The sequence below is a fragment of the Hemitrygon akajei genome, chromosome 24, assembly GCF_048418815.1.
Source record: "Hemitrygon akajei chromosome 24, sHemAka1.3, whole genome shotgun sequence".
Classification (NCBI taxonomy): domain Eukaryota; kingdom Metazoa; phylum Chordata; class Chondrichthyes; order Myliobatiformes; family Dasyatidae; genus Hemitrygon; species Hemitrygon akajei.
Window position 1 is genome coordinate 12,519,030 of NC_133147.1, and position 25,538 is coordinate 12,544,567.

At 46.7% G+C, this 25,538-nt stretch overlaps 1 protein-coding gene across 1 annotated transcript; it reads left to right on the top strand.

Annotated features, from left to right (window-relative positions):
- The first annotated feature begins 2,795 nt into the window (after positions 1 to 2,795).
- LOC140715873 (ras-related protein Rab-39B-like) lies at positions 2,796 to 25,538 on the top strand. The gene is made up of 2 exons (XM_073028357.1): positions 2,796 to 3,145; positions 22,974 to 25,538. The coding sequence occupies exons 1-2, from the start codon at positions 2,931 to 2,933 to the stop codon at positions 23,392 to 23,394; spliced, it is 636 nt and encodes a 211-aa protein (XP_072884458.1). The 5' UTR covers positions 2,796 to 2,930; the 3' UTR covers positions 23,395 to 25,538.

Sequence of the window (25,538 nt, forward strand, 5' to 3'; positions counted from 1 at the left end):
TTTAACCTGGAGTATCTTTGAATTGTTACAGGACAGAGATGCTCAAAGTTCTAAGTATGTACAGAGTATACAGCCTTAAGATTTGTCCCCTTCCAGGCAGCCGCAAAACAAGAAACCGGAAAGAACCCATTGTGCAAATAATAAAAGCAAGCAACAGTGTTAAGGATGAAAGTGAGTCCACTGACCTGGAGCAGGCCCTCAGCATCAGTTTATCACACAGTGGGACAAATTGTCCCGAAGCCCTCAGACCCGAAACCTGGGGCAAACCACAGCCTCAGCCTATCCCACAATGGGACAAATTGTCCCGAAGCCCTCAGTCCCAAAGCCCGGGGCAAACCACAGCCTCAGCCTATCCCACAATGGGACAAATTGTCCCGAAGCCCGGGGCAAACCACAGCCTCAGCCTATCCCACAATGGGACAAATTGTCCCGAAGCCCTCAGACCCAAAGCCCGGGGCAAACCACAGCCTCAGCCTATCCCACAATGGGACAAATGGTCACGAAGCCCTCAGACCCGAAGCCCGGGGCAGACCACAGCCTCAGCCTATCCCACAATGGGACAAATGGTCCCGAAGCCCGGGGCAAACCACAGCCTCAGCCTATCCCACAATGGGACAAATTGTCCCGAAGCCCTCAGACCCGAAGCCGGGGCAAACCACAGCCTCAGCCTATCCCACAATGGGACAAATTGTCCCGAAGCCCGGGGCAAACCACAGCCTCAGCCTATCCCACAATGGGACAAATTGTCCCGAAGCCCGGGGCAAACCACAGCCTCAGCCTATCCCACAATGGGACAAATGGTCACGAAGCCCTCAGACCCGAAGCCCAGGGCAAACCACAGCCTCAGCCCCAGTGCTGTGTTTATTATTCCAATTAATAAACATATGCTCTAAGGCTTGGTCATTGTAGAATGCAAGTAATGGACTGGGGAGAAGAGCCGTAATTAAAATCAAAAATGTATTAAATTTGTTATCCTCCTAGAAGAGCACAACCTCATTGTAGTTTGGAGGCTTGCGTGCCTCAATGACCCAGAGAGCTGTGTTGGCTGGAGTCAGGGCTTTAGCTTTGGCTCTTGGAAGGGTCACCCATGCCAAACAGGTCAAAGGGTAGAGGTCAGACTAAGAGTGGTCCACCGGTCCTCCAGGTTCGGGGGTTCAGCTCAGGGCTAGCAACCCTGACTGGTCAAACAAAACTGTTGCGGAAACAGCAATGAAGAATCCTTCTACATCTGAGTGTGACGGTATTCCTGAATCTCCACCCGGGACTTGCATGACTGACAGTAGTGAAAACCGAGAGGAAGCTACTGACACGATGGAGGAAGCCCTGAACCCCACCAGAGATGGAGGACCTTCATTGCTGCCCTAAACGCCAGCGGTGTAGTGGACAGTAAATACATTTATTATTAACATACCATTTGCTACCCTGAGATTTTCTTGCCGGCATTCACAGTAGAACAAAGAAATAAAACCATATCCATGAGAAACTACACACAAAGACTGACAAACACCAAAATACAAAAAAAAAACACAGTAATAAATAAACAAATAAATACTGAGGACGTGAGTTATTGAGTCCTCGAAAGTGAGTCCAGAGGTAGTGGAATCAGTTAAATGTAAGTTGAGGTGAGTGAAGTTAACACGCTGGTTAAGGGGTAATTCAGTCATTATGTGCCATGTGTTCGACATGCGCCTTCATGGCTATGATCGCTCTTGGCAAATTTTTCTACCAAATTGGTTTGCCATTCTGCCTTATGGGCAGTGCCTCTATAAGATGGGTGACCCCAGCTATTATCAATACTCTTCAGAGATGCCTGTTACCAGAATCAACAAACTCATTCGTAAGGTCAGTGACGTTGTGCGGGTGGAACTGGACTCTCTGACGGTGGTGTCTGAAAAGAGGATGCTGTCCAAGTTGCATGCCATCTTGGACAATGACTCCCATCCACACCATAATGTACTGGTTAGGCACAGGAGTACATTCAGCCAGAGACTCATTCCACCGAGATGTAACACTGAACGTCATAGGAAGTCATTCCTGCCTGTGGCCGTCAAACTTTACAACTCCTCCCTCGGAGTGTCAGACACCCTGAGCCAACAGGCTGGTCCTGGGCTTATTTCCACTTGGCATAATTTACTTATTATTATTTACTTATTTATGGTTTATATTTCTATATTCCTTCACTATTCTTGGTTGGTGCGACTGTAACAAAACCCAATTTCCCTCGGGATCAATAAAGTATGTCTGTCTGTCTTATCAGCGGTCACATAACCAGGACTTGTGATACCTGTGCATATCCCCTGCAAGCGGCCTTAGTGCTACACATGCCCATACAGCTTCTCCCTTATCTCCATTCAGGGCCACAAACAGCCCTTCCAGGTGAGCCAACACTTCACCTGCGAATCTGCTGAGGTCGTCTATGGTGTCCGGTGCAGCCTCCTCTACACTGGCTGCACGGCCGCAAAACAACGAAGTCCACGATATACGCCAGCGAGATTTAACCCGACTCGGACTCTGAATCAAGGAAGGCGGGGGCAACTCCTTCAGAAATGATTCAACTCGTTCACCGAAAACTGCAAGCTTTTAAATTACAACAAGCTCCCTGGGGGCTGGCGCTTCTTCCAGACCTGATGCCGGCCTCGGGAATGTGCAGGGCTGCAGAAATTTTTTTTAAAAAAGTGTCCCTGAGCGAGACACAGGAAAGCCATCCTGAACTTGGGTTACCAGCACCGGGGGCTGAACCGGTCCGACACACGTGGTTCTGAGTCGCCGGCGGCCGTCACATGATCCCGAGAAAACTCTGAACCAATGCGAGGGCAAACTTGTGAAAACTCTTCACTTCCGTCAATGGGAGGAATCTTTTCGGCAACTTTTTGGAACGCAAACTTGTGTAGCTCGGAGTGTGTGGCCCTCCCTGTGGAGGGGGGTGCGCAATGGATGAGGTCTGGCAGTATCAGTTTCGCATTATTTTGCTGGGCGACTCCACGGTGGGGAAATCTTCGCTGCTGAAGCGCTTCACGGATGGGAGTTTCAGCGAGGTGCAGGACCCCACGGTGGGAGTGGATTTCTACGCCCGTGTGCTGGAAGTGGAGCCGGGCTGCAGGATCAAGCTTCAGCTGTGGGACACCGCTGGCCAGGAACGGTTCAGGTCAGTGAAGCTGGTCGCCGTCTCGGGGTTTCAGACGCTCGCCCCTTCTTTTCACGCGGCGCAGCCCTTCCCAGACCTGCCGTGGTTTCGGGAATGACTTCCATGAATGCTGTCCCGAGGGCTGGGTCGCCCTCGACTTCCCGCTCCCCTGTAACACACGCAAAACGCCGGAGAGACTCGGCGCCAGTGGAAAGGAATAAACAGCCGATGTCTCGGCCCGAGACCCTTCAGAGGGTGGCATTTGCCCTGTGTTTATCCTGCCCGTCTCTCTCTCTCCCCGCCCTTCTGTCAAATACTTAACGCCAAAAACCTCATACATTAACATATAAAGGGTAAGTCTCTCTATGAGTCTCTCGAGTTCCTCGGGATCCCGCCACCACCCCCCGAAATGCCTCCCACCGACACTAACACACGGCGGCTGCATCCCAAATCTGGGATGTGATACAGGTGTCACAATGAAGGATCTCGGCCCGACTGTTAAGCCCCCTCTCCGTGGATGCTGCCTGACTTGCTGAGTTCCTCCCGCATTTTTAGCATCTGCGGAACATCTTGCGTTACAGATGCGATCCCTTTGAGAAGGGCATCGGGACAGTGGGGGGGGGGGGGGAGAGGGTATCTCCGCTGTTTGGTGAACACTTATCCAGAGTTCAAGTTTAATTATCGTGAAAACCCATGGATGCAGCCAAATGAAACGCTGTTTCTCTGGGGCCAAGGTGCAAAACACGGAGCCAACACACAGGACAAGGCTCGTATAAGATAATCAGTAAAATACAGTCACACAAAAAAGAATTAGGCCAAGTCCCTCAGCCCATGAACATTGCAGCAGTCTGCAGTTGAAAACAATACAGCTTGTCTGCTGCTGAGTGAACAGTAGGGGGCAGCACTGACTCCAGTTTGCACCGCCTCCAGTGGCGTGTTCCGACTCCGACACCTCTCTCCTGGATGGCTGTAGACGGGCAACACCGCGGCCTGAGGCCTAGTCATCGCTATGACAGGGACCATGCAGCTCGCAGCAGTGGCATCTAAATGGTTACCTGTTCAAGCATAATCTGCTCCCATGGACAGCACTAGGTAATCTGATCTCCCGGTATCAGAGATATTCCCTGAAATCTACTCCTCCCACATCACCCTTCCCTGCAACTGAACACTAACCAGCGCTCCCTCTAATTTTTTTTTGCAGCTATGCAGACCAACCTTTACTCGGAACAGGAAATTGTTACGCAGCCTGAAATACCTGCAGCTTTTTAGTAATGTTTTTTTTAAATTCTAAATATTCATAATTAATTACAGGGTATTTCACAATTATTTTAACAGATTTCAAAATTATATTAACAATATATAAATTAAATGTGAAGAACCAGAGGCTATGTGTGCGGGAGCATTCCAGTTACTGCAGGGCTATACATCTGCTCAGCTTCGAGGGAACTGAGACTAATTCTCTTTCTAGGTTCCGGCAAAGGTTCTCATTGCTGAAACATTTGACTGTTTCACGTTCCATAGTTGCTTCCTGATCTCTAGAGTGTTTCCGACATTTCTTCGGGATTTCCAGAGTCTCTGCTTTTTGCCTTTTTTGCCCCACTGGCATGTTCTAGAATTTGTGCTCAAATTTCTAGAGTGGGCCTTGAACTGACAACTCCTGATTCAGAGGTAGCTGTGCTGCCCACAGAGCCACAACTGCCACCTTCAGATAAATGTAGCAGCACTCCTGTGTTAGGTGTTTGGGATTGCAGAAAGCTCTACCACCAAGAAACACACAGCACTGTTGTAAAGTGTGGTTATTTGAGATGCTGTTGCCTTCCTGTCAACTTGACCAGTCCAGATATTCTCCTCTCAACTTGCTCACTAACAAGGTGTTTTCACACCCAGAACTGTCGCTCACTGGATTTCTTTTGTTTGTTTTTCACACCATTCTCTGTAAACTCTCGAGACTGCTGTACATGAAAATCCCAGGAGATCAGCAATTTCTGAGATACTCTAACCACCCCATCTGGCACCAACAATCATTCCACAGTCAAAGTCACTTAGATCACATTTCATCCCCATTCTGACATTTGGCCTGAACAACATCTGAACCTCTTGACCATGTCTGCATGCTTTTATGCATTGAGATGCTGCCACATGATTGGCTGATTAGATATTCCAGGTCCAATCTAAGGTGTAGTTATTCAGCCATACATACTTTTTACGATTACAAAACAGCTGTTTACGAAGAACATCAAGTACTGCAGGACCATCCCATCAGCAAGTTAATGGTAGCGATGAAGCTGGACTTGTGTACCGTTGTTGTGTTGTCGCCTGGACTTACCGTGTACCGTTGAGTGGTGTACAGTGCCAGCGATCGTATTGGATGTTTTTATTGTGATCGCCATACCCTGTTGGATATTAGTAATGTAGGATACTGCGAGTCCAGTTCACTGGTTCAACGGTGAGTCAGACGGTGGGGGAGCTGTGTTGCCTTGGCAGTGGCGATGACTAGAACCTCATGCCACAGGGTCACCTGTTGGAGCCACTCAGGAGAGAGTACGGCATGGGAGAGAGCGGAGGCCAGTGCGGACGCGCGGGAACCCATACTGGGGTGTGGGCTGGCCCTTTCTGTCAGTACTCCCCTCTGGTGTTTGCTCGGTGCTGCCCTCCAGTGTTCGCTCAGCAGAAGAACAAGCTGGGCCAAGCCAACTCACCATCTACAGTCATGCCACTCAGGAAACTTGGGCTAAGTGATTGTTTTCTTTTTCACTGTATACTTCTCTGCTGAAGTAAATATTATGTGCTATTTGTGCTATGCATTGTGTGCTGGTAATGTGCCTTGCACTTTGGCCCTGGAGGAATGCCGTTTTTGTTTGATGTATTCATAGCAGGGTGGAGATGCATCTCGACCAAAGAAGGCGTAAGACCCTCCTTCCCTTCGCTAGCCCGCAGGTCACCCTTCGGCAAGGTGTAGCACTTGCTTAGCCCCCACCCCGGATCAGGGTCACATGAAGCATGGGAGCAGTCGGTGGATGGTGGTATGAGCAGCTGGTGCACATCACAAGTCCTGGTTATGCGACCACTGACACCAGGCAGACAATCTCTGAAGAGAGTATTGATAATATACTCTTATATATTATAAGACACTCTAAAGACACTGCCCCCAAGAAGACAATGGCAAATTACTTCTGTAGAAAAATTTGCATGGTCATACAAACATGATTACTTCTGTTATATGACACGGCCCATAACAATATAATGATATTGATGTATGGTTGAGCGATAGTTAAATTTGAACTTAACACGCAGGTGTACCTAATAAAATGGCCACTGAGTGCATGTTCTGTGAGAATCTGTTGTTTTACTAAAGCTGGCATAAGACCAGCAGAATGCTTAACACTAAGGTGATCTGAGTTGTATTTAAGGTGGAGGTTGGTAGGTTCTTGACTATTCAGGGTGTGAAGGCAGGAGAATGGGGTTGAGAGGGAGATTTGGCATGACATCGAAAACTTTGACAAACTTCTACAGATGTGTGGTGTAGAGTATATTGACTGGCTGCATCATTAGCCTGGTAAGGAAACATTAATGCCCTTGAACGGAAAATCGGACGAAATGTCGTGGATACGGACTGGTAAAGCCCTCCCAACCACTGAGCACATCTATGTGAAACGCTGTAGCGGGAAAGCAGCATCCATCATCAGGGGCCCCCACGACCCAGGACCTGCTCTCTTCTCACTGCGGCCCTCAAGAAAGAGAAACCTGCTCGACCAGGTTCAGGAACAGTTACCACCCCTCAACCATCAGGCTCTTGAACCAAAGTGGATAACTTCACTTGCCCCATCACTGAAATGTTCCCACAACCCATGGGCCCACTTTCAAGGACTCTTCATCTCATGCTCTCGATATTGATTGCTTATTTATTTATTATTATTTCTTTCTTTTTGTATTTCCATAGTTTGTTATCTCCTGCGCTCGTTGATTCTGTTATGGTTATTATTCAATAGATTTATTGAGTATGCTCACAAGAAAATGTCTCAGGATTGAAAATGGTGAAATATATGTACTTTGATAATAAATTTTCTTTGAACTTTGAAATGGTTCAGCCATGATGAAATGGTGGAGCAGACGTGATTGTTCAAATGACCCAGATCTGCTCCTACATCTTACGGGTTGCAAGAGAATATGGTATGAGTAGAATCGCTTTGTTGTATGGCCCCTTTAAGAAGCTCGTTTGTTTTGTGTATGCCCTTTCCTCATTCTGTCTGCATTAAGTCACTAAACCACAATTCATCTGTCGGCTGGTGACGTGCCTGGCGTACGCCTGCCCTGTGTGCGTTCACCCGACCGTAATCCCCACTGGAATAAAAGTGCCCTTTTCACTAACTTCCAAACTATATAATAAGTGACTTTATTTTGATTGTAGGCTGGGTGAAGCCATTTCTGTTCATAAATATGAACAAGAAAAGAGTGTCGCTTGGATTTCCTGCATCTGCAGATTTACTGTAGTTTGAGAGAAGAGCTGAGCCTGTTTTTTTTGGAGCGGTGAGAGGAAGATTAGGGGGTGACAGTTGGGCTGCTTATTTCTTTTAGCACTGTACAGATAAAGGTGTTTTTGGAATAGAGGGTCCAACAGCAATGATACAGGCCCTTCTGCCCATCTAATCCATGCTGATCATGATGTCCAGCCAGCCAATACTGATTTCAGATGTTTGGTATATATCCCTCTAAATCAGGGGTTCCTTATCTGGTGTCCACAGACCCCTTGGTTAATGCTGGGGGGCCATGGCATAAAAAGGTTGGGAACCCCTGGACTAAACCCTGCCCCTTCATGTATTTCTTGAATTGCTTCCTAAACTTCTGAAAGGACCTGCCTCTAACACTTCTTATGCCTGCTCATTCCACACTCTCTACGTGAACGAATTCAAAGATTCAAAGAATATTTATTATCAAAGTGTGTATGCAGAAAACAATCCTGAAATTTGTCTTCATCACAGACAGCCACAAAACGACGAAAACCATGGAACCCGTTCAGAGAAAAAAAACACTCAAACCCTCCCCACCCAATGCAAAAGAAAAGCAAATTGCGCAAGTGGTAATGGAAGAAAGAGCTAAAAACATGGGATGTAAGCGCAAAATCCAAAGGCATATTTCAGTTCAGCTCGGTTGTTCCTCATCAGCGGTCTGCCCCGATTCAAGATCGCCAAAACGAGCAACAAAAAAAAAAGTGACCGGTAAAACTAGAAACTCATCGTACATGAGTTAGAGAGCAAAATAGAGGAACCGCGTCGATTAAACGTTGCTCCGGCGCTATCCTCGGACGGCATCGGGGGTGGGGGGGGGGATCGATCATTCGAATGCAAGGACCTTCCCTTGGGAGCAGAAAACAATAGGGAGGGGGAGACAGTCACACGCAGACCCCTTCCTCCAGCAGCAGCGAGCGAGAGGCTGGTAGACGGCACTGAACACTCACATGCCCTCTGCATCCACCTCGATGATTTTGATCTTCCTAGACGCCTTAATCAGCAAGATCGGTGAGATGTAGAGTCGGTCATGGGCTCGCAACCTGTCTCCTGGCTTGCAGGCCTCTATGCCACACGCAGTGGCCGCAGTTTCGTTGAACCCTCTTGGAGACAGCAAAGTCCCAGATCCCTCAATCGGCCCAAAATCACACTGCCAGAAAGCAGATCACCGGCTCCCACGGCAGCAGAACCACTTTTGAGAGGAAAGGCTGATGCAGAAGAATTGAAAGGAGTAACTTCATAAACCATCTTGAGAAACCAGCGAGAAAGGAGCCTGGCCTGGGTGGTGAGGATCTCTGATGATGGATGCTGCTTTCCTACAACAGCATTTCATGTAGATGTGCTCAATGGTTGGGAGGGTTTTACCGGTGATGGACTGGGCCAAATCCACTGCCTTTTCTAGGATATTTTGTTCAAAGGCATTGGCGTTTCCATACCAGGCCGTGATGCAGCCAGCCCATACACTCTCACTGCACATCTATAGAAGTTTGTCAAGGTTTTTGATGTCTTGCCAAATGTCTGCAAACTCTTGAGGAAGTAGAGGCACTGTTATGCTTTCTTCACAATTATATCTATATGATGGAACCAGGACAGGTTCTCTGAGATGGTGACGCCCAGGAATTAAAAGTTACTGACCCTCTCCATCTCTGATCCTTTGATGAAAACTAGCTTATGGACCATTAGTTTCCCTCTCCTAAGGTCTACAATCAGCTCCTTGGTCTTGCTGACATTGAGTGAGGTGTTGTTGTTATGACACCGCTCAGCAAAATTTTAAATCTCCCTCCTGTATGCTGACTTATTACCAATTTTGATGCGGCCCACAACAGTGGTGTCATCAGCAAATTTGTGTGTGGTGTTGGAGCTGTACTTAACCACACAGTCATTGGTGTTAAGTGAGTAGAACAAGGGGCTAAGCACACATCGCTGTGGTGCTCCTGTGCTGATGGTGATCGTTGAGGAGATGACTTTACCAATCCAAACTGACTTGGGTCTGCAAGTGAGGAAACCTTTGCTGTTCACATGTTCCAATGTTGTGTGAAGAGCCCGTGAGATGGCATCTGCTGTGGACCTGTTGCTTTGGTAGGCGAATTGGGAATGGATCCAAGTTGCCACGTGGCACCAGCCTCTCAAAACACTCCACTACTGTGGATGGAAGTGCCACTCTTCAGTAGTCATTAAGGCAGGTTACCACGCTGTTCTTGGGCACTGGTGCGATTGAAGCCCGCTTGAAGTAGCTGGGCTCCACACGCTACCAGAGCGAGAGGTTTGAAGAGATCCGTGAACACACCCGCCAGCTGGTCAGCACAGTTCATCAGTACTTGGCCAGGTACCCGTCCGGTCCGGATGCTGTCCTTGGATTCACCCTCCTGACGGCAGCCCGCCTGTTCCTCCCTGTCCTGGTGGTCAAAGCGAGAAGGCATTGAGCTCATCTGGAAGCGAGTCCCTGCTGCCCCCATGTCACTTGATTTAACTTTGTAGGAGGTTAGAGCATTCAAACCCTGCCACAGTTGTTGAGCATCCCTCGTTGATTCCAGTTTGGTCTGGAATCTCCACTTCGCCCGTGAGATGGCTTTCCGCAGATCATACCTGCACCTCTTGTAGCGTTCTTCATCTCCAGACTTGAATGCCTCTGATCTGGGTCTCAGCAGGTTCCAGATTTCATTGTTCATCCAGGCCTTCTGACTGGGGAAGATCCCGAATGATTTTGTGGGGACACACTCATCCACAGCTGTTTTAATAAAGTCTGTAATGACCCTGGTGTAGTCATTCAGGTCCTCAGACGTGTTCTCGAACACGGCCCTGTCTCTTCCGATACAAAGTAGTCCTTTAACCATTCCTCAGCCTCCTGTGACCACCTCTTAGTTGTCTTGATCTCTGGAGCCTTGCTCTTCAGGCTCTGTCTGAATGTAGGTATCAGGAGTACAGCCAAATGATCCGACTTGTCAAAATGCGGTCTTGGGAAGGAACGATAGACATTCCTTATCGTAGTGCTGCAGTGGTCTAGTGTGTTGGGCCCTCTGGTGCAACAGGTTATGTTGGTGATAATTCGGCAGGATTCTCTTCAAACAGGCCAGGTTATCCGACTAAAATTTCAAACGCATCAGGATGGGCTGTTTCTTGTCTATAGACGACGCTGAGCAGTGTTGTGATGTACTTTGATAATACATTTACTCTGAGCTTTGTTGTGGAGTGTTGAGCGCAAACAGACTTTGTCAACCGGTGTAAACCTCTTGCCGATACTGCATAGCGGCAGACTTGCGTATCGCTTACCGTCTCTCGCTCCACCCATTCCCTTCCTCCTGCCGCCTTTCCTCAATCTCTCAGTGTTACTACAGTAAGTAACGGCGGAGGGTTGAGGACAGGTAGGGCGTGCAAGTGAGCCAACGCATTATGAAGGCTGAGGGCCGAGGTTCTGGAAATGGAAGAGGCTACCCAAGTTCAAATCGAATTGCCATTCAACCATACACCTCAAGACAGCCAAGTGAAACGGCATTCGTCTGGGTCAAGGTACAAAACACTTCAGCAAGAGTCACTCACAGTACACAGCAGTAACACGGAAGCAGGTTTGGCGAGTGAGACAGGAAACACTGACTATGAATAAGCATATTAATCATTTATTTACAAAGAGTAAAAGATTCGATAAAGACATCTCAGTCCCTGAGTTGCACAAGCTACAAAACTAAATATTCAACAATCGCTTGGCTGCGAGTGCGAATCTGGAGCAAACTTTCCCGTCGGTTCTTCAGCACTGCTCATGACCTCATTGTGAAGGGGAGCCCCGGAAAGAGGCCAAGCCCTCTGCCCGTGCTATTCTTATACCCCTGAGGCGCCCAGAACGGGACACCGCTGCCGCGGCCCACAGGGCAACCAATGCGAAAGAGCTGCTGCATCCTCCAAATGGGCCAATCGATGCCTGGCACGTTGAAAAGCGGCTTTCGACCAGCAAGTGAACTAAACACGTGACTCGCTGATGGGGTAGGCTTGCAGTACTTCAAGTCCTTAATGTTTGGAAGGATCTTGTGATCAGAAAGAAATACGTTTAAAAAGGACAGCAGCAACTTTTGTTGATCTCGTAGAAGCTTCTCTGATTGAAGGCACTGCCATCTTACCAGAACTGGAAGGAACAGAGAGGAAATTTGTAATAAAAGAGAAGGACTAGAAGCAGGGATTAATTCAGCATGATCTAACTCAATCTTGAAGATTTACCCGAGATCTGACTTATGTCATCACAAAGAGGGAAAACCAGCACGAGGAAATCTGCAGATGCTGGAAATCCGAGTAAAACACACAAAATGCTGGTGGAACGCAGCAGGCCAGGCAGCATCTATAGGAAGAAGTACAGTCAACATTTCGGGCTGGGACCCTTCGTCAGGACTAACTGAAAGAAAAGATCTTTTACTATCTTCAGTTACTATCTTTTCTTTCAGTTAGTCCTGCCGAAGGGTCTCGGCCCGAAACGTCGACTGTGCTTCTTCCTATAGATGCTGCCTGGCCAAGGAAAACCAGCAGCTGTTATTTGTTTGGGAGCTTGAGGAAACTTAGAATGTCACCAAAGGTTCTAGCAAATTTCTACAGATGTACCGTGGAGAGCATTCTAACTGGTTGCCTCACCGTCTGGTATGGAGGGGCCACTGCACTGGATGGGGAAAAAGCTGCAGAAAGTTGCAACCTCGGAGGCCATCTTCAAAACATGGTATCTCAAAAGGGCAGCATCTGTCATTAAGGACCCCCATCACCCAGGACATGTCCTCTTCTCATTGCTACCATCAGGGAGGAGATGCAGGAGCCTAAAGTCACACACTCAATGTTTCAGAAACAGTTTTTCCCCTCCACCATCAGTAGAGAGGTCATGTTGCAACTCTACAAATCTCTGGTGAGACCGCACTTATAGAGTATTGTGTTCAATTCTGGTCACCTCATTATAGGAAGGATGTGGAAGCTATGGAGAGGGTACAGAGGAGATTTACCAGGATGTTGCCTGGATTGGAAAACAAGTCATATGAAGCAAGGTTAGCAGAGCTGGGACTTTTCTCTTTGGAGCGTAGAAGAATGAGAGGGGACTTGATAGAGGTTTACAAGATTATGAGAGGTATAGATGGGGTGGTTAGTCAGTACCTATTTCCCAGGGCACCAATAGCAAATACCAGAGGGCATAGGTACAAAATTAAGGGAGGGAAGTTTAGGAGAGTCCGGACTGTCTTACACAGAGAGGTTAGAGAGACTGGGCTTGTACACGCTGGAATTAAGGAGATTGAGAGGGGATCTGATTGCAACATATAAGATTATTAAGGGATTGGACAAGATAGAGGCAGGAAATAAGTTCCAGATGCTGGGAGAGTCCAGTACCAGAGGGTATGGTTTAAGAATAAGGGGTAGGTCATTTAAGACAGAGTTAAGGAAAAACTTCTCCCAGAGAGTTGTGGGGGTCTGGAATGCACTGCCTCGGAAGGTAGTGGAGGCCAATTCTCTGGATGCTTTCAAGAAGGAGCTAGATAGGTATCTAATGGATAGGGGAATCAAGGGATATGGGGACAAGGCAGGAACCGGGTATTGATAGTAATTGATCAGCCATGATCTCAAAATGGCGGTGCAGGCTCAAAGGGCTGAATGGTCTACTTCTGCACCTATTGTCTATTGAGAGACATCAGGGGTAAGTTTTTTACACAGAGGGTTGTGAGTGCCTGGAATGACTTGCCAGGGATGGTGGTGGAGGCTAAAACATTAGGGGTACTTAAGAGCCTCTTGGATAGGCACATGGATGAAAGAAAAATGGTTATGGGGTAGTGTGGGTTTAGTACTTTTTTTTAAGGGTTATATGGGTTGGCACAACATGGAGGGCTGAAGGGCCTGTACTGTGCTGTTGTGTTCTATGGTTCTGTTTCTGAACAATGAACCCATGAACACTACCTCACTATTTTTCTCTTCTTGCACTTCTTTATTTAACTTTTAAAATATATTTCTTATTGTAATTTAAAATTGTTTTTCTTTCTTTCTTTTTCAATCTTTTTATTGATATCAACATATTAAAAATAACAAACATTGATACATAATTATTGGGATTACATTGTTAAAAGTTAATATAGATGGATTAAAAACATTAAGTACAAATGAATTAGTCTCCCAAAATCATACATGGTACAAATATAATAAGAAAAAGAAAACAGAAAAAGAAAAAAAAATTATATACCCCCAACAAAAAAAAGAACTTAAAAAAACTAATCTATCCAGAGCTAACCACTAACTAAAAATAAGAAAAAGAAACATGAGCTGTTTATAATATCTAAGAAAAGAAAAAGAATCATGTGTCCTCAACCCCGATCCACTCTACATGTATATAATCAGAAAAAAAAGAAATAGGTTTGGGAAAAGGTCAAATTTATGTTTTTATGTATAGCACTCTATTTTTTAATGTAAGGCTCTGCCCAGAAGAAGGCAATGGAAAACCACTTCTGTAGAAAAATTTGCAAGAACTATCACGGTCACGGAAAGGCCGTGATCGCCCACGTCATACGACACAACACATAATGAACGAACTCCACTGCTGCCACGAAGACAACAAACCTCACGACATATGTCAGTGATATTAAATCTGATTCTGAATAGCTTTGCTATACTGAGTAGTCACCCAGCCCCACCCACCTGCTTTACCAGCAGCTTGAGCGCTAATGAATGTGCGATTTGGGGAGATCTTACAGTCAAAGCTCCCTGGAGAAATTGATTAAATTACCTGTGAGAACTTGAGGTCCATTACCAAGCGAGAGGTGCTCTCTTAGAGGAGATAGTGCATTGTCAGACAAGATAAAAAATGTACAAATCAGCGAGAGTACCTCATTAACACAAGAGATTCTGCAGGTGCTGGAAATCCAGAGGAACTCGCACCAAATGCCGGAGGAACTCAGCAGGTCGGGCAGCATTTATGGAAATGAATAAACAGCCGATGTTTAAGGCCGAGACCCTTCTTCAGGACTGGAAAGGATGGGGGAAGACGTCAGAATAAGAAGGTGGGGGAGGGGGAGGGAGGACAAGCTGGAAGGTACATTGGAGGATGTGAGGGGGAATGTTCTTTTAGACAAATTGTGACGATGAGCTGGAGCCCACAGGGCCTTCAAAAGGGAATTGAATAGTCACTTGAGAAAATGAGAACTAAGCAACACACACAAAATACATATAACTATATAACAATTACAGCACAGAAACAGGCCATCTCGGCCCTTCTAGTCCGTGCCGAACGCTTACTTTCACCTAGTCCCACCGACCTGCACTCAGCCCATAACCCTCCTTTCCTTTCCTGTCCATATACCTAGCCAATTTTACTTTAAATGACAATATCGAACCTGCCTCTACCACTTCTTCTGGAAGCTCGTTCCACACAGCTACCACTCTCTGAGTAAAGAAATTCCCCCTCATGTTACCCCTAAACTTTTGCCCCCTAACTCTCAACTCATGTCCTCTTGTTTGAATCTCCCCTACTCTCAATGGAAAAAGCCTATCCACATCAACTTTATCGATCTGCCTCTTAATTTTAAATACCTCTATCAAGTCCCCCCTCAACCTTCTATGCTCCAAAGAATAAAGACCTAACTTGTTCAACCTTTCTCTGTAACCTAGGTGCTGAAACCCAGGTAACATTCTAGTAAATCTCCTCTGTACTCTCTCTATTTTGTTGACATCTTTCCTATAATTCGGTGACCAGAACTGTACACAATACTCCAAATTTGGCCTCACCAATGCCTTGTACAATTTTAACATTACATCCCAACTCCTACACTCAATGCTCTTATTTATGAAGGCCAGCATACCAAAAGCTTCAAGACGTACAAAAAAGCTGGATGAACTCAGCAGGTCAGGCAGCATCCGTTGAAAGAAGCAGTCAACGTTTCAGGTGGAGACCCTTCGTCAGGACTCTCCCGAAACGTTGACTGCTTCCTTCAACGGATGTTGCCCGGCCTGCTGAGTTCATCCAGCTTTTTTGTACGTCTTGATTTGACCATAGCATCTGCAGTGTACTTTGTGTTTACCAAAAGCTTTCTTCACCACCCTATCCACATGAGATTCCACCTTCAGGGGAATCTGGAGGATACTGGAGGAACTCAGCAGGTCAGGCAGCATCTATGGAAAAGAGTAAACAACTGACGTTTCTGGCTGAGACCCTTCTTCAGGACTGGAAAGGAAGGGGAGAAATCAGAGACAGAAGGTGGGGGAAGGGAAGGTAGGTGATAGGTGAATCCAGGAGAGGGAGAGGGGTGAAGTTAAAGACCTGGGAAGTTGATGAAAGAGATACAGGGCTGGAGAAGGGGGAATCTGATAGGAGAGGACAGAAGACGATGGAAGAAAGGGAAGGGGGAGGGGCACCAGAGGGAGATGATGGGCAGGGAGTGAGATCAGGCGAGAGAGGGAAGCTGGAATGGGGAACGGTGAAGGAGAGAGGTGGGGGGAGGGATTGCCGCAAGTTTGAGAAAGGCTGTAGGGAAAGAGTGGGAGAAATGGGATTGTAAACACGAGATTCCGCAGCCGCTGGAAATTCAGAGCAACACACAGAAAATGAGGGAGGAACTCAGCAGTCAGGCAGCAACCATGGAAACGAACAAGCCAATGTCATTTTGGGCTTAGACCCTTCTTCGGTAGCTCTCTATTTTTGTTGGGCGCTGTGCGCGATGGGACGAAGGGCCGGTTTCTGTTCTGTAGTAGCAGTAGTGCGATCACTCGAGTCGAGGATGATGACCCCCCCCCCCCGAGGGGTTGTCTGTTGGTGGGTCTGCAGGAGGCTGTAGAGGTCGATCCAGGATCCACATATTCTGGTGCAGTGTGGACTTGGCTACGTGTGCTGGCTGTGATTGGTGGTCGGGTCTTTTGGTTGTGAAGTCTCTGCAGCACAGTGGAGATGGTTCTCATGTAGTACAGCTCCCTCTCAAATACATTTCCTGCAAGTGTATCTATTGAGTGCAATGCCTTCCCAGATTTTAGATGTACAGTCTGCCCTCCTTATCCGTGGGGGATTGGTTCTGGGGACCCCCCCCCCCCCCCCCCCCCCGTGGATACCAAAAAACACGGATGCTCAAGACGGTGGACTTTAAGACCCGGTGGAGCTCTGGACCTTATTTAACCTGTCTCAGTGTGGTGGACTTTAGGACCCGGTGGAGCTCTGGACCTTATTTAACCCGTCTCAGTGTGGTGGACTTTAGGACCCGGTGGAGCTCTGGACCTTATTTAACCTGTCTCAGTGTGGTGGACTTTAGGACCTGGTGGAGCTCAGGACCCGCCGCCCGCAGTGTTTCTGATCCGGAAAACAATCACGATTGAAAATAAAGTGGAAATAATAAAGCAATCGTAAAGAGGTGAAACATCATCGGTCATTAGAAAAGAGGCTACAGTCAGTCAACGATCGGAACAATTTTAAAGGATAAAATGAGAATAATGGAGGATGTGAAGGCCCTGCCCCGATGAAAGCTTCAATTATTACTAAGCAACATAGTGATTTAATTATTGAAATACATACGTTTCTTAAGTGTTTTATATGCATAGAAAGGTAAAATATATACTATATACTAAGAAAAATGTTTGACTAACTGATGCTAAGCAATACCGGATGTACCTGTTCCGACTTAGAGAACTTCCATTTCTTTTTCGATTCCTGATCCGCGGTAACTTATGCACATCCTCCTGTATACTTTGAATCATCTCTAGATTACTTATAATACCTAATACTATGTAAATGCTATGTAATTAGCTGTTATATTGTATTGTTTAGGGAATAATGACAAGAAAAAAAAAGTCTGCACATGCTCAAACAACAAGTGCTGGAGAGAGCACTTCCGGGTCTTCCTGATCCGCGGTTGGTTGAATCCGCGCATGCGGAACCCGCGCAGAAGGAGGGCCGACTGTAATGTTGAATTTCTTCAGGGTGATTTTGATGTTTTCTTTGAAGTGCTTCTTTTGTCCACCAGGGGGCTCACTCACCTTCCTTCAACTGGGAGGAAAGGAAGGTCATGACTGCGGTACCTCTAGATCAGGGGGGTCAAACTCATTTTAGGTCACGGGCCAGATTGAGCAAAATGCAGCTTCATGCGGGCCGGATCAGTCGGACGCGTGCGAACGCAGCTTTCGTTGCCTCCGTTTTTTCAGCCTGCTCTCATGTGTCTCAGTCTCTGCTATAACTACAAAGTGTTTCACTTTACAAATTCTGTTTCTTATGAAGAAGACTGCCGAGCAAGACTGCCGAATAAACACTAAAAACCCTGAAAACCTGGTACCTGAATAAACTCAGCATTAGCCATATTATACGCCATAGGCGCTTCGATTACTGGGGCCAGCTTTAATAGTAATTAGATATTATCTCGCGGGCCAAAGATTATTCTACTGCGGGCCGGATTTGGCCCGTGGGCCTTGAATTTGACATATATGCTCTAGATGTTTGGCAAACATACTGCGGTTCAAGGAGTGCCTCTTCAGATAGTAGAAGGAGGTGGTTGTCCAGGATACTGTAAAATATTGGAGCAGAATCGGGCCATTCGGCCCATCGATTCTGCTCCACCGTTTCATCATAAAGGACTCCTCCCATCCTGCGCACGGACTGTTTGATCTGCTTCCGTCTGGTAGGCGCTTCAGATCCCTCCAGACTAAGACTAATAGGCACTGGAGAAGTTTTTTCCCTACTGCGGTCACTTTGCTGAACAGTTAACTGCCGGTTAACTGTCGGCTAACTATTACTTGGATTGCACTACCTGTATGTATAATCTATATTTTCATTTATATTTATCATTATTATTGTTATGAGCAGAGAGACAACATCTGCCGGAAGTAAATTCCTTGTATGTGCACAGGTACTTGGTGATTAAAGTCTGATTCTGATTCTGATTCTGCTCCACCGTTTCATCATGGCTGATCCATTTTCCCTCTCAGCCCCAGTCTCCGGCCTTCTCCCCATGTCCCTCATGCCCTGACTAATCAAGAACCTATCAGCCTCTGCCTTAAATACACCCACCGACATGGCATCCACAGCCGCCTGTGGCAACGAATTCCACAGATTAACAACCCTATAGCTAAAGAAAATCCTCCTCATCTCCGTTCTAAAAGGACGCCCCTCTATTCTGAGGCTGTGTCCTCTGGTCTTAGACTCCCCCACATCCACTCTATTGAGGCCTTTCGACATTCGATAGGTTTCAATGAGAAATCCCCCACCCCCACCCCTATTCTTCTAAGTTCCAGTGAGTTCAGGCCCAGAGCCATCACACGTACAAACAACACACACAAAATGCTGGTGGAATGCAGCAGGCCAGGCAGCATCTATAAGGAGAAGAACTGTTGACATTTCGGGCCGAGACCCTTCGTCAGGACTAACTGAAGAGACAGATACTAAGAGATTTGAAAGTAGTGGGGGGAGGGGGAAATGTGAAATGATTGGAGAAGACCGGAGGGGGTGGGATGAAGCTAAGAGCTGGAAAGGTGATTGGCGAAAGTGATACAGAGCTGGAGAAGAGAAAGGATCATGGGATGGGAGGCCTCGGGAGAAAGAAAGTGAGAGGGGAGCACCAGAGGGAGATGGAGAACAGGCAGAGTGATGGGCAGAGAGAGAGAAAAAAACAAACAACTAAATATGTCAGGGATGGGGTAAGAAGGGGAGGAGAGGCATTAACGGAAGTTAGAGAAGTCAATGTTCATGCCATCAGGTTGGAGGCTACCCAGACGGTATATAAGGTGTTGTTCCTCCAACCTGAGTGTGGCTTCATCTTGATAGTAGAGGAGGCATCTTCATCTTGATAGATAAAGAATGGGAATGGGACGTGGAATTAAAATGTGCGGCCACTGGGAGATCCTGCTTTTTCTGGCGGACCGAGCGTAGGTGTTCAGCAAAACGGTCTCCCAGTCTGCGTCGGGTCTCACCAATATATAAAAGACCACACCGGGAGCACCGGACGCAGTATACCACACCAGCCGTGTCGTTGAGAGGAGGGTGTATATCGGTGACAGTGTGCTACATATCATTATGAAAGGTCTCAGCCTGTCACGTTCCCTCTATAGAATGACCATTCATCTCACCCTACCTGACCTGAGTGTCTCTGACTTTTGTTGTGTGTTGTTGTGATGTGGCCGACATGTGCAGTCAGAATCAGGTTTAATATCACTGGCGTATGACCTGAAATTTGTTCTTATGCAGTAGCAGTATGTGATAACAAAACTATAAATTGCTGTAAGTAGATACATGTATAGTAAAAAGTTAAATAAGTAGTGCAAAATGTGAGGAAAGAAATCAGAAATCGGATGGCAGAGGGGAAGAAGCTGTTCCTGATTCATTAGTGTCTGCCATAGGACTTTCGTACCTCCTCCCTGATGGTAGCAACGAGAAGAGGGCATGACCCGGGTGGTGGGGGTCCTTAATTATGGGAGACCGCCTTTCTGAGGCATCGCTCCTACAAGATGTTCTGGACACAATGGAGGCTAGTCCCCCTGATGGAGCTGACTGAGTTCACAACATTCTGCAGCTTATTTCAATCCCCCCCCCCCCCATACAAGTCGGTGTTGCAGTCAGTTAGAATGCTCCCCAGAGTACATCTACAGAAACCTGTGAGCGTTTTCACTGTAGTACCAAATCTCCTCAAACTTCTCGTAAATCATAGCCGCTGCCGTCGTGCCTTCTTTGCGGCCGCATCGATATGTTGGGCCCAGGATAGATCCTCAGAGATATTGACCCCCAGGAACTTGAAATTGCTCACTCTCTCCACTTCTGATCCCTCTGTGAGGACTGGTGTGTGTCCCCTCACCTTCCCCTTCTGAAGTCCACAATCAACCCTTTGACGTTGAGTGTGAGGTTGTTGCTGGAGGCACAGGAGGCAGTGTGCGCCTGCTGACTCTCAGCACCTTTCGGTTTTGGTGACAAGGAGTGACTACGTTCCTCTGTGTACATGTTGGTTCTTGCCCCTGGTTCAGACTCGGGCCTCATCAAGGCTGCAAAGTGGAATGAAGACAGACTGATGCCGTACTTCAAGCATGAACGAATTTGGAGAGTTTCCAGACGTTCTGTGTCCAACTCTGCACCATCCTCGATAACATATGTGAAACGACGATTTCTACAGTCTACAGCCCGGTTTATTACCACTGACAGATGTTGTGAAATGTTGAACGGAAGATTCTTCAGCTCAACGCACACAAAATGCTGGAGGAGCTCAGCAGGTCAGGCAGCATCTATGGAAAAAAAAGTGCAGTTGACATTTCAGGCTGAGGCGTCGACTGTTTATCTCTTTTCCATAGGTGCTGCCTGGCCTGCTCAGTTCCTCCAGCATTTTGTGCGTGTGTCGCTCGGATTTCCAGCATCTGCAGACTTTTCTCTTTTTTGAGCCTCTTCAGATGATGGAAATTCAGAGCAACACACACACACACACACACACACACACACACACACACACACACACACACACACACACACACACACACACACACACTCACACACACACACACACACACACACTCACACACACACACTCACACACACACACACACACACACACACACACACACACACACACACCTCCCTCCCTCCCTCCCTCCCTACCTACCTACCTACCTACCTACCTACCTACCTACCTACCTACCTACCCACCCACCCACCCACCTACCTGCAGGAACTCAGCAGGTCAGGCAGCATCTAAACCAGGGGTTCCCAACCTTTTTTTTGGCTGTGGAGCCTTACCGATAACCGTGTGGAATTCAGACTCAAGATATCAGGTCAAGACCGTTCAGTAAATGGTGAAAATTCGTCGTTTTGTGGCGGTACACCAGTGCAGTGCAATACATTAAAAAAGTTAAAAGTTAACAATAAGAATTATTTAAAAAATGAGCAAGTAGCACAAAACGAGAGCAAAATAGTGAGATGGTGGTCATTCACTTTGGTAGTAGAAATAAATGTGCAGACTATTTTCTGAACAGGGAGAAGATACAAAAATCTGAGATGCAGAAGGATTTGGGAGTCCTTGTGCAGAACACTCTAAAGGTTAACTTGCAAGATGAGTTGGTGGTGAGGGAGGCAAATGCAATGTCAGCTTTCATTTCAAGAGGTGTAGAATACAAGAGCAAGGATGTGATGCTGAGGCTTTATAAGGTACTGGTGAGGCCTCACCTTGAGTTTTGGGCTTCTCTTTGGCAAGGGTTCAGAGGCGGTTCACAAGGATGATTCCAGGAATGAAAGGGTTATCATATGAGGAATATTTGCTGGTTCTGGGTCTGTACTCGCTGGAATTCAGAAGGAATGGGGGGGGGCGGGGATCTTACTGAAATATTTCGAATGTTGAAAGGCCAAGACAGAGCAGATGTGGAAAGGATGTTTCTCATGGTGGGGGAGTCTAGGACAAGAGGGGACAGCCTCAGGATAGAGGGGCATCCATTTAAAACAGAGATGTGGAGAAATTTCTTTAGCCAGAGTGAATTTGTGGAATTTGTTACCACAAGCAGCTGTGGAGGCTAGGTCATTGGGTGTATTTAAGGCAGAGATTGGTAAGTTCTTGATTAGACATAGCATCAAAGGTTACGGGGAGAAGGCCAGGGAGTGGACTGAGGTGGGCAGAAAGGAATCAGCCATGATTGAATGGCAGAGCAGAGTCAATGGACCAAAACATCTAATTCTGCTCCTGTGTCTTGTGGTCTTGTGTCAACAGTCACAAGATTCACAGGTAGGGTTGTAAAGAAGGTTTTTGGCACACTGTCTTTCATAAATAAAAGTATTGAGTACAGGAGATGGGATGTTATATTCAATTTGTATAAGATACTAGTGGGGCCTACTTTGGAGTATTGTGTGCAGTTTTGGTCACCTACCGACAGGAAAGATGTCAATAAGGTTGGAAGAGCGCAGAGAAAATTTACAAGGATGTTGCCGGGTCTGGAGGACCTGAGTTATAAGGAAAGTTAGGACTTTATTCCTTGGAATGTAGGAGATTGAGGGGAGATTCGATAGAGGTGTACAAAATTGAGGGGTATAAGTAGGGTAAATGCAAGCAGGCTTTTTCCGCTGAGGTTGGGTAGGCCTACAATCAGAGGTCATGGGTTAAGGGTGAAAAGTGAAAAGTTTAAGGGAACTGGGGGGGGAAGCTTCTTCACTGAGAGGATAGTGAGAGTGTGGAATGAGCTGCTGGTGCAAGTGGTGGATGCGAGCTCGATTTCAACATTTAAGAGAAGTTTGGATCAGTACATGGATGGTAGGGGTGTGGAGGGCTATGGTCCCGGTGCAGGATGGTGGGAGTAGGCCATTTAGATGGTGCAGCACAGACCAAATGGGCCGAAGGGCCTGTTCCTGAGCTGTACTTTTCTATGACTCCATGAATTTTGTTTCCCTGAACACTGGATGATTTGTGTTTCAGATCAATTACCCGGTCCTACTATCGCAACTCTGTCGGGGGGCTTCTGGTGTTCGACGTGACCAATCGGAGGTCGTATGAGAACATCAAGGAATGGCTGAAGGAAGTCAACAGCCACGTGTATCCCCAGAGGACCATCTTCGTCCTGGTCGGTCACAAGAGCGACCTGACTGACGAGCGGGAAGTGTCCCGCGAGGAGGCCAAGGAGCTGGCAGACTCACTGGGCCTGAACTACCTGGAGACTTCAGCCAAAAGTAACAGCAACGTGGAGGAGGCGTTTGTGCAGCTGACGGCATGCATTTATGAGTCGATGAAAGGGGGCGACATTGCACTGGAGGATGGCTGGGATGGAGTCAAGCGAGGATTTAATCCGAAGGCACTGGATCGAGGGAAGGAAGAAAAACAAAGCGATTGTAATTGCTAACTGGTTCAAGTTAATATCAGAGAATGTATACAGTATACAACCTGAAATTTTTACTCTTCACAGACATCCACAAAACAAGAAATCCCTAAGAATGAATGATAGTAACACGGTTTCATGGATAAATAACTTATTGCAATGGAATTATTTGTTCTAGACCTATTGTATCATATTCATCAGAGTTACTTCCCATAATAAGCTGTATATCGGGCTTCATCTAAGGAGTTTCTGACCACTGAACTCACTGTCTTTGGGTATTGAGCTTCAGTAATTTAGAGCATCAGACATAAGAGCAGAATTAGGCCATTCAGCCCATTAAGTCTGCTCCACCATTCTATAATGGCTGATTTTTCTATTATCCCTCCCAATTCCATTCTCCTGCCACCTTCCCGTAACCTTTCACACTCCCAACGGCCCATCAACTCCAGCTTTTGACCAGATGACACAGCCTCCGAACAGAGGGGTGTTCTTTAAGAATGGAGCTGAGGGGGGGCTTTCTTGTGCCAGAGATCGGTGAATCCGTGGAATTTGTGGCCACAGCCGGGTGTGGAGGCCAAGTTATTGGGTATTCCCGCCGCTGCCTGGAAGGAGTTTGTACGTTCTCCCTGGGACCGCTTGAATTCCCTCCCACATCCCAAAGATGTACGGGTTGGTTAGTTGGTTAATTGGTCATTGTAACTTTTCCCCTGACTAGGCTATGATTAAGTTGGGTGGTGTGGCTCGAGTGGCCAGAGTGGCCTATTCCATCCTGTATATCAATAACCAAATAGTTAAGGCAGAGGTTGATAGATTCTTGATTGGTCAGGGCATGAAGGGATACGGGGAGAAAGCAGGAGCTTGAGGCTGAGAGGGAAAATGGATCAGCGTGATGAAATTGACTCAACGAGCCAAATGGCCCAATTCTGCTCCTATATCTCATAATCCTAAAAATACCAAATGACTTGTCCTCCACAGGCACCTGTGACGATGAACTCTACAGATTCACCACCCTCTGCTTAGAGATTTGTTAGACGATCACTTCACACAACTTGCTGTGTTTGGTTACGTTTTAGACATTGCAATACCTGATCATGAGTTTAATGGCAGGAGACGGTTTCTTTTTTTTAAAAAAAAACTCTTAAGTTACAGAACCACTGAGGAAATCCACCGGAATTGGATTTTCAAATGCCTTGCTTCTCTAGATATTGCAGGCCAGTCATTCCTGGGTTAATATATGTTACAGTTTTGCGTAATCATGATTTATTCTCAGTGTTGTTTCTGCTGTTGCCCTTTGGACTCGTGCCACAAGATGCTTTTTATAATTGCATCCAGCCAGCCCGGTAGTGTGGCGGCTAGCGCAACGCTTTACAGTACTGGTGACCTGGGTTCAATTCCTGCTGCTGCCTGTAAGGAGTTTGCACGTTCTCCCCGTGACCGCGTGGGTTTCCTCCGGGTGCTCCGGTTTCATCAGACAGTCCAAAGACGCACTGGTCAGTAGGTTAATTGGTCATTGTAAATTGTCCCGTGATTAGAGTAGGATTAAATCGGGGCACTGCTGGGCGGTGTGGCTGAAGGCTTCCACGCCGTATCGCAATAAAAAAGAATTTAAATTCCTCTTTGTTAAAGGCACAACACTTAGCACTCGGTAATAGCTGGCCAAGTCTCCGTACGAACACTATTTAAAAACGCCATCGGTAACAAAGCAAGACAGGCATCTCCTCTGAACCCAGGGCACTACAATAAAAGCAGGGATGTGACTCTGAGGCTTTGCGCCAGGGCAGAGGGCAAGGAAGGGCTGAGGTACCAAGGAGCCACACTCGAACCGAGAGGACTCCATGTTAAATAGAGTACGTTCACCACGTTAACTGGTGGCCATAGGCATAATGAACCAAATGTTTCAACAAATGAAAATGTCACTCTTCTGTTTTGTATTAACTGGATGAATTAAAACAATGTCGTGTTTCAGATCAAGTCAAATCAAATCACTTTTATTGTCATTTCGACCATAACTGCTAGTACAGTACATAGTAAAAATGAGACAATGTTTTTCAGGACCATGGTCTTACATGATTATCCAGTCTTACTACTGCATGTAAAGCACAGGAAATGAAATCTGATATAGTATCAGATATGTTAATCCTGCTACCATTAAATCATAACGATTAGTT